Source organism: Mustelus asterias, chromosome 6 (assembly GCF_964213995.1).
Source record: "Mustelus asterias chromosome 6, sMusAst1.hap1.1, whole genome shotgun sequence".
In the NCBI taxonomy this organism is placed as follows: Eukaryota; Metazoa; Chordata; class Chondrichthyes; order Carcharhiniformes; family Triakidae; genus Mustelus; species Mustelus asterias.
The window spans coordinates 74415129-74425039 of record NC_135806.1 but is presented as its reverse complement, the minus strand read 5'-3'; the positions used below and the strand labels follow the sequence as shown (position 1 = coordinate 74425039).

General features: G+C 41.6%; 1 protein-coding gene across 1 annotated transcript in view; it reads left to right on the top strand.

Moving 5' to 3' along the window:
• Window positions 1-4767, top strand: part of lmnb1 (lamin B1) — a 53432-nt gene extending 48665 nt beyond the window's left edge. Inside the window, exons 9-11 of the mRNA XM_078214569.1 lie at window positions 1295-1414; window positions 2014-2115; window positions 4076-4767. Coding sequence (XP_078070695.1) covers window positions 1295-1414; window positions 2014-2115; window positions 4076-4117 — 264 coding nt within the window. The 3' untranslated portion in view covers window positions 4118-4767. The remainder of the gene's footprint in view (window positions 1-1294; window positions 1415-2013; window positions 2116-4075) is intronic.
• The last annotated feature ends 5144 nt before the right edge of the window (window positions 4768-9911 follow it).

Genomic DNA, 9911 nt, shown 5'->3' with positions numbered 1-9911 from the left:
TGGTTTCCCCAATGTACCATGCCTCGGGACATCCTTTCCTGCAGCGTATCAGGTAGACAACATTGGCCGAGTTGCAAGAGTATGTACCGTGTGCCTGGTGGATGGTGTTCTCACGTGAGATGATGGCATCTGTGTCGATGATCCGGCATGTCTTGCAGAGGTTGCTGTGGCAGGGTTGTGTGGTGTCATGGTCACTGTTCTCCTGAAGGCTGGGTAGTTTGCTGCGGACAATGGTCTGTTTGAGATTGTGCGGTTGTTTGAAGGCACGAAGTGGGGGTGTGGGGATGGCCTTGGCGAGATGTTCGTCTTCATCAATGACATATTGAAGGCTCCGGAGGAGATGCCATAGCTTCTCCGCTCCGGGGAAGTACTGGACGACGAAGGGTACTCTGTCCACCGTGTACCGTGTTTGTCTTCTGAGGAGGTCGGTGCGGTTTTTCGCTGAGTCGAGCGCCATATCCTGTTCTTATGAGGGCATCTTTCAGCGTCTGGAGGTGTCTGTTGCGATCCTCCTCATCCACGGAATCGGGTGCATTCTTGGACACACGCATAGAATCATAGAAACCCTACAGTGCAGAAGGAGGCCATTCGGCCCATCGAGTCTGCACCGACCACAATCCCACCCAGGCCCTACCCCCATATCCCTACATATTTACCCGCTAATCCCTCTAACCTACACATCTCAGGACACTAAGGGGCAATTTTAGCCTGGCCAATCAACCTAACCAGCACATCTTTGGACTGTGGGAGGAAACCGGAGTACCCGGAGGAAACCCACGCAGACACGAGGAGAATGTGCAAACTCCACACAGACAGTGACCCGAGCCGGGAATCGAACCCAGGTCCCTGGAGCTGTGAAGCAGCAGTGCTAACCACTGTGCTACCGTGCCGCATCTCCATTAAGGGCGGTCACCTCAGCACCTCACTATACCGCAAGCTCACGGATAACCTCACGATGCTCCACTTCTCCAGCTTCCACCCTAAACACGTTAAAGAAGCCATTCCCTACGGACAAGCCCTCCATATACACAGGATCTGGTCGGTGAGAACACCATCCACCAGGTACACGGTACATACTCTTGCAACTCGGCCAACGTTGTCTACCTGATACGCTGCAGGAAAGGATGTCCCGAGGCATGGTACATTGGGGAAAACCATGCAGACGCTACGACAAAGGATGAATGAACACCGCTCGACAATCACAAGGCAAGAAATTTTAAGGATTGTGAGAAATTTGACTATTGTGTGATAGCCTGATACAATTATTGAATAAGCAGCATTTATAATACCACAGATCTGGGCTGCTGATGCTGGTGTGACATCTGCACCTCCTGCCAACCTCGTCTGGAAGAACCAAGGTGCTTGGGGCACTGGGACAGATGTGAAAGTAGTTCTCAAGAATTCTCAGGGCGAGGTAAATGTTGCTTTCAGTCAGTGGGAAAGCCTTGCTTGAATCATGTATGTATTGTATTTATGATGTGGAGATGCTGGCGTTGGACTGGGGTAAAACACAGTAAGAAGTTTAACAACACCAGGGTAAAGTCCAAAAGGTTCCTGTTGCCTTTAACCTGGTGTTGTGAAACTTACTGTATTGTATTTAGCCAGTAATATCTCTCTCACCAGCCTCGACCAATCAATAATGCTCCCTATAACAATCTTCAATGAAGATGGGAATATGTTTGAGGTTTAAATGTATTTTTTCCATACTTTTGTAGAAGGTGGGGGGGGGGGGGGGGGGGGGGGGTGGAGTGCATATGTGCATATCTGCTGTATCAATGGAGGCTGAAACAACTCCACTTAAAAGTCTCTCTATTACCATTTGAACACTGACTAAATAACAGCTAGAAGCATTAAGTGATGGGAGATAATATTTGGGGTACTTTATCTAAAATTCACAGGTAGAGATTAAAATGTGCTTCGATATTTAAGAAAACATTATAAAATAGTAGTTACAAAGCAATTTGCTAGTTTTATGTTTAGCGTCTTCAAAAATTGATTTCTCATATTATATAGGAGGTGGCGGACAGAACCAACATCTTCACGACCACTGTCCCAGAGGAAGAGGAGGAGGAAGAGGAAGTTGAGATCAGAGATGAAGACCTCTTTCATCAACAGGTATGTTTTGATCTAACAACTGACGTTTGTATCACAAAGTAAGTGTGCTACACAGGGAGACTTTGTGGGTGATGCTATAAATTAGTTGTGGGAGCTTGCAAGGTTCCAGTTCACACTGGTGATGGAATGTCTGAAATTGTAGCTATAACTTGCATTTAAAGATTTTTCCAAAAATTAAGACAGCCTATCTATACGTCCATGCATTATGCAAGTGGACTGAAATGTTTTGTGCTTCATTTATTTCTAATTTTATTGAGTCTCTGGTAATATTTGGTTTCTTTTTGTGTAAGTAGATATTTTAAAAGGGAAGTGGTTAATGCAATTATACCCCAGTTCTGACGCAGATTCTGAATGAGTAAATGTGAAATAAGTTTGTTCATGGCAAGACCTGAGGTTCATGATTGGGGAAAACCTTTATCTATACAAGCTACTGGAATATGACTTTGGCCTTTTACAAATGCTTTTTATCAGTTTGGCATGCTGGCTCCAAACCAATATTCATAGAATCCTAGAATAGAGTGGGACAGAAGGAAGCTATCCAGTCATTGAGTCTGCACTGCTTCTTTCAAAGAACAGTTCACTCAGTCGCACACACTTCCTTGCTCTCTTTCCATACTCCTGTAATTATTTGACTAATTCCCTTTTGAAACTATCTCCACTACTCAGTGCATTTCAAAGGCTGGAATTCTCTGGCTGCGCTGGTCTAAAAGCCAGAAATTCCTGTTTGACCGTCAATGGCATTTCATATTCGCTGCAACCCGTCCACTAAAACTCCAGTGGTGGGCGGGATGGGAGAATTCCGACCCAAATCTTAACTCGTTCAATAAAGACTTTCCTCATGTTGCCTCTGATTCTTTTGCCAATCACCCTAAATCTATGCTGTCTGGCCATAAACATTTCAGCCATTGGAAACAGTTTCTTGCTCCTTCTAACATAACTTTAATCCATTATTCCTGGAGACATTCTAGTAAGTTATTTTTTGCCAAAGCATTCACATCCTTCCGAGTGGTGCCCATAATTAAACTTCATAGTCTTTCTGGGGCTGAACTACAAGTTTAACAAAATTCCTGGCTTTTATACTCTCTGAAAATAGCAGGATTGGTTAACAAAGTAGTTAATAAAGCTAGTGGGATTTTGTGCTTTACAAATAGAGATAAAGATGTTTGCACATGCCCCCATAGGTTGTACCATTTAGCTTGTATTGTTTTCCTACCAAATTATATTACCTCCATTTTTTTTCCTTCTAAATTCAATTTAATCTGCCATATATCCATTCATTCATCCTTGTTCGTGAGGATGAACTGCGTTCAAAGAATGACCACGGCCATATGTCTTTTGAATGAAAAAATAGAGCAGTTACTAATGGAAATATTTGTATGAATCCATAGCTCCCCTCTAGCACCCGACAATTGACCACACAATGGTGATACATAGGCTAACCTAGAATCCTATAATCAAAATGAATTTCTCATCCAGATTTTGGCTTTCCTTGTCCTGCACCAAGTTCCACTTGCCCATTATCTATGCTGATGAATTTGCATCATTTCCCCATACCTTGATTTTTAAAATTGTCACCCTTGTGTTCAAACCTGTCTGTGGCTTCATCTGCTTGCTATCTTGCAACCATTACAGCCTTCAAGACTGCAATCATCCAACTTCTGACCTCTTCAGCCCAAACCAGCCTAACTCAATTCTTTGATCAAGCTTTCAGTTCATCACCTGCGCCCCTTCCTAATTATCACTTTTGGCTCAGATTAGATACTTCTCGGATTATGCTTTAATGAAGTGCTTAAGGTGATATACAAATGCAAATTGTTGGATTACTGTCCAAGCACATCAAAATAGTAAAAACCCAATGAGTAAAATCACAGTTTGGAATGAATGGGCTTGCTCTGAATGTTACCAATCCATCAAAAACTGGTACATTAAAACATTAAACTTGTATGGATTTCTTTTGTAGGGAGATCCAAGAGCAGCTGACAGGGGCTGTGCAGTAATGTGATCGTCTTGCAAGACAACCTTTCTTCAAAAACTCATTGCTGCCTATGTTAAACTTAATATCTAGAAATTCAAACTATTTTTGTATTTCAGTAATTTGTATTTTAGATATTTTGTTAATTTGTTTTTGTACACATGACATTGGTTCAGGGCATTTTTATACTATTACTGAGAATTTTTTTAGAACATTACAAGATTCTAGACTTTAAAAAAAGTATGTAATTCTGAAACCAAACTAATGTGAATCATGGGTTTTTAAGCCTATGGAAGATGGTTTTCTGAAGATTACAGATGAAACCAGCGAAAAATAATTTGTATAGATGAAGAAACTACAGTTATTCTGGGGCAGCTTGCATTTGTGACTGGACTTGAGTTAATAAGCAGGGAAAGGGGGTTTAGACATTTTGGTAATGACATTTTGTAAATTTATAAATAGAACAACACTGAACGTAACCTTTTTAATTTTTTTAATTGTTTATACCAGGTTGACACAAATATACCAGAAAATGGGATGAAGAAAATCTAGTGTGTAGCTTTTGCCCCCTTATTTAGATAGTGGTTGGGAACATGCTATGACAAAATGCAGATTTTTTTAATGTAGCAATGGTCTACTTGGGTTTTCTTGGCAAATATAAATAAAGTAAACATTTGTGTAATAAAGAATTGTTGCGTCATTCTTTCTGCAACCAAACCTGCATCAGAGTACTATGATTTGAGGCATCAAAATGACAGCTTTGTCGCTAAAGTATCATCTAATGAAAAATGTAGATCAACTGAACTTGAATATGATGGCTTTTACTGCCTTGCCGTAGGAAATCAATTTAGTTCCTAGATTTTAGGACTAGTGTCGTATATTGGTGAGTATTTGTAAGTGAATGGCAGGGGTAGAATTTGGCACTTTGCTTTGTGCATTATCTGTTAATGCTCTATGGATGCTGAGCTTTAAGTGAAATTATTTATACCAAACTCGTGGCTTTTTTATTTGTCCGTGTATGAAGAATTAGTTGAGTGACCACTCTTGTCTTGCAGAAGAGCATCCTGACTCTACTGGATTCAAACACTGGACCTGTAGGTGAAGGGACATTTTGTAACCATATGTGCAATGGACTGTTTCAAGAAAATATGTTTGTGTGCCATACGTTTAAGAACATAAATAGCAGCCCATATAACTCCACAAAGCCTGCAATGTTATTTGATCCCATCATGGCTGGTCTTCAACCTAAAAACTCCCCTTTCCTAGCTGCTCCCCATCACTCTCGATTCCTTAAGAGACCAAACATCTGTCTATCTCCGCCTTTAATACATTCAATAAGCATTCAGAATTTCCAAATAGAGTTCCAAAGATTCACAGCACACTTGAGGCTGATCCCCTCATGCTCGTAATTCTCCAACAAGGAGAAACAATCTGTCAACTCTGTCAAGTCTTTGTCTGTATCTTGTATTTTTCAATGAGATTCCCTCCCCCCATTCTTCTAAACTCTAAGGAGCATGGGCCCTCAGACTTGTCTCTCATCCCCAGAACCAATAATGGTGAACCTATGATGTACTGCTGCCAAGACATATATAACCTTCCTTAGCCATAGAGACCTGAACTGTACTCTAGATGTGGTCTCACCAAAGCCTACACAATTGTAGCAAGACTTCCTTATTCCTGTATTCCAATCTCCTTGCACTAAAGGTCAACATGCCATTTACCTTCCTAAGTACTTGCCGTATGTCCTTGCTAATTGCTAAACACTAACTTGTACCGCTTATAGATGGTGGACAGACTTTGGGAAGTCAGGAGGTGAGTTACTCGCCACAGGATTTCTAGCCCCTGACCTGCTTTTATATCCACAGTATTTATATAGCCAGTCCAGCTTCTGGTCAGGGTGTTGATGGGGGATTCAGCGGTGGTAATGCCATTGCATGTCAAAGGGGCATTGGTTAGATTTTCCTTGTTGGAAATGGCCATTGCCTGGCACCTGTGGTGCAAATGTTACTTGCCACTTATAAACCAAAGTAGTGATAATGAATGTTTGTTATCCCAATATAGATTGTAATAGTACAAGTGTAAAGGGCAGAGCTGGGGAAGAGCTTCTGAAGTGTGTTTAGGAGAATTTTCTTGATGTAAGAATCTGGCTCTGGGATAAGAGGTGGATCAAGTATCAATAGGAGAACATTTAGGGAAAAGTGATCATAGGCTCGATGAAGAACAACTTAGAGTTTTTTTAAAAAGTACGTAAATGGAGGAGAGCAAATTTCAGGTGAGAATAGCTCTGGCCCAGATAAATTGGAATCAAAGATTGGCAGGCAAAATTGTAATGGGAAATGACTGGCTTGAGAGAAGAGATAGTTTGGGTACAGTCGAAGTACATTCCCATCAGGGGGAAATTTAGGACAACTAAAGCCATAACTCCCTGGATGTCAATAGAGATAGTGAAAACTGAATATAGTTCAGAAGGCAAGTGGAAATGTGAGGCAGCTGATTATAAAAGGGAATCTGAAATAAAGGCTTGCATTTAAATTACACTTTTCACAGTAAGACTGAACATCTCTGCTTTACAGCCTGTACTTTTGAAATATTAAGAGGAGGCAGGGCCAATTAGAGGAAGAATGAGGGTTATCACAGAGGCAAAGGGCATAGCTGAAATACTAAATGAGTACTTTGTTTGCATCTGTCTTTACCAAGAAAGTGGTAGTTTTAACGGGGATAAAGATATTGTATTGAAACTGCATTTCTAAGAAACTTGCCTGCAGATTAAAGAACAAAGCAAAAATGGAGCTCCAAATATCCAGAAAGATATTTAACATTCAATCAATAAAATAATTAGATTCCATGGAGAGATGCTCATCCAGCTGTTTGAGAGAGATGGTGGGTATAGAGGTATTTAAAAAGGCTGGCTGTAGTTAAGTGGTTAGAATCAGATGGGATGCATTTGAGAATTCTGAAGGAAGGCTGGAAATTAATAGTCTTCCAGTCTTCAGATGAAAGGATGGTGCCAGAGAACTTGCGAATTGTTAATATTCCATCTTCAGTCAAAAAAGCACTCCAGGATTAACCTAACAACTATGGACCAGTTAGTTTAATTGTGGTGCTGGAAAAGTTACCAGAAATAGGACAAAATATTTTTTTTCCAAAAATGGGTTAAAGTTGTATACTACTCCAGGTGTTTCACCAAGGCCCTGTGCAACTGTAGCAAAACTTCCCTATTTTTATATTTCATTCCACTTGTGGGGTGGTACAGTGGTTAGCACTGCTGGTACAGTGGTTAGCACTGCTACCTCAGTGCCAGGGACCCAGGTTCAATTCCAACCTTGGGTAACAAATGTGGGGTTTGCACATTCTCCCAATGTGAGGATATGCAGACTAGGTGGATTGGCCTTGGTAAATTGCCCCTTGGTGGTCAGAGAGTTTTCAGTTCAGGGCAGGTTCACTTGACTCATTCCTGGGATGAGGAGCTTATATATGAAAATTGAACAAGTTGGGCCTCAATCGATTGGAGTTTAGAATGAGAAATGATCTCAAGATCCTGAAGGGTCTTAAAAGTGGAGATACCAGGAGGATGTTTCCAATTGTGTGGGAGTCTAGAATGAGGAGACATTTTTTAAACGGATGGAGGAGGATTTTTCTGCCAAAGGGTCATGAGCCTGTGGAATGCTTTTCCCCAGAAAACAGTGGAAACTGGGTAATTGAATTTATTCAAGGCTGCACTATAGACAAGAGGTTTGGGGTGAGAGGAAGAGCAGATGAGAGTGGAGTTGAGAATGCTGGGGCAGGCTCATCTACTGTTAAGTCTTCCAAGTCCTATATGTTCCCATAGGACAAAATTAACAGCCACTTGGACAAATGTGGATTCATTCAGGAAATTCAGCCTGGTTTTATCAAAGGCAAATTGTGTTTAACTACCTTGTTGAGTTTTTGAAATATCAGTGTTGATGAATGTAATCAAGAACTTGTGTACATGCACTTTATCAAACATCTTTTCAAAGTGCCACATAATAGGCAGAAGACCATGGAATAAAAGGGACATTGGCTCCATCTGCTGTCCATGCTCAGGGTGTCAGTATGCCTGCTCACCCTTTAGGCAATACTTGAATTTGGACCGAGAGAGTATTCAGATGCTGACTAAGGACTGTGATGTGGATGGTAGGGCTGGAGGAGGTTGCAGTTGTTTCTTCCTGCCCAGATTTTCACTACAACTTTAGAGACAGTTAACATGTACATTCCTGGGAAGTCCTGCAGGAGGCCCTCAGGGTAGTGTCCTAGGCCCAACCATCTTCAGCTGCTTCATCAATGACCTCTCCATGATAAGGTCAGAAGTGGGGAATGATTGCAGTGTACAGTACTATTCACAAAATGTTGGCCTAGCCTAGCCACATTCCATAAATGAATTTTAAAAATTATTTCCCAGATACTGAAGCTTGTCTGTATGCTGAAAAATCTGGGCAACATTCAGACTTGGGCTGATAAGTGGTTAGTAACACTTGTACCACAAGACAGAATCTAGCCATCTTCCCATGGCATTTAACAGCATTACCAATCAGCAAATCCTCCATTAACATTGAGGGTTGCCCTTTGGACCCACCAGGTTAGGTTAGAGGCTTGAACTTCAGTAGCAAGTAACTCACTTCTTCCATAAGTCAGGAGTATGATGGAATTTTTTACATTTGCCTGCATGAGTGTGTTTTAGCACTAAAGAAGTTCAACATCATCCAGGACAAGGCAATCTACTTGATCCCCATCCACCACCTTAACATTCACTCCCTTCACCACCAGTGCAGTGGCTGCAGTGTGTACCATCTGAAAAATGCACTGCAGCAAACTCGTAAAGCCACCTGCACCAGCACCTTTCAAACCCATGATCTCTACCACCTAGAAGGACTAGGGCAGCCAGTTGCATCAGACCATTGTGACCTACAAGTTCCCCTCTAAACTACACATCTGGTCTTGGAAATATATCACCATTCCTTCATTGTCACTTGGTCAAAATCCTGGAACACTCTGCCTAACAGCACTGCAGGTGTATCCACACCACATGCACGATAAAAGTTCAAATCAATTGGGGATGGGTGAGAAACCCAGGTCTTGCCAGAGAAGTTCACATCCCATGAATGAATGAAAAATGTTTACCTCACCTCATCAACCACCAGATGTCACTGTAGCACCGATTACAACGGTTTCAGCACATTTCTTTGAATTTAGAACTTTTTGCTTGTTTCTCGGAATTCTAGTTACCACAACAATAAGGTTGAATGTCATGTGTTCTCCTGGTTGTCCACCGTGACTTCAAGAATCTACCCACAGAATCTTCAGTAAAATGGCATTGACTTAATAATAATTTGCATTTATACAATTCTAATGCAGTAAAGTATGCATAGCAACTCTAGGACTCAGGGTCCAGCTGCTAACACTGGAGCAATTAAAATTGGTGATGCTCAAGAGATCAGCACTGGAGGTGGGTTGGAGATCTTGAGAAGGTTGTACGACTGGGAGAGGTTCCATTGCTGGGAATAGAGTAGGCCATGGAGGGATGGGAAAACAAGGATGAGAGCTTTAAAATTTAATGGTCAGTGAGCATGGGGGTGAATGTGGGATGGGAATTGATGCAAACTAGGTGGGGGAGGGGGGGGATGTGGGTGGGAGTTTTGAATGATGTCAAGTTTCTTTAGGGTGGAAGATGGGAGGCTGGCTAAGGAAACATTGTTACCTCCAGCATTGACTAATAAAGTATGAATAAGGTTTCAGTCGCAGATGCGGTGAAGGCTGAAGAAAGGGCATGGTTTGGAGATGTACTGGAGTTGGAAGTAAGTGGTCT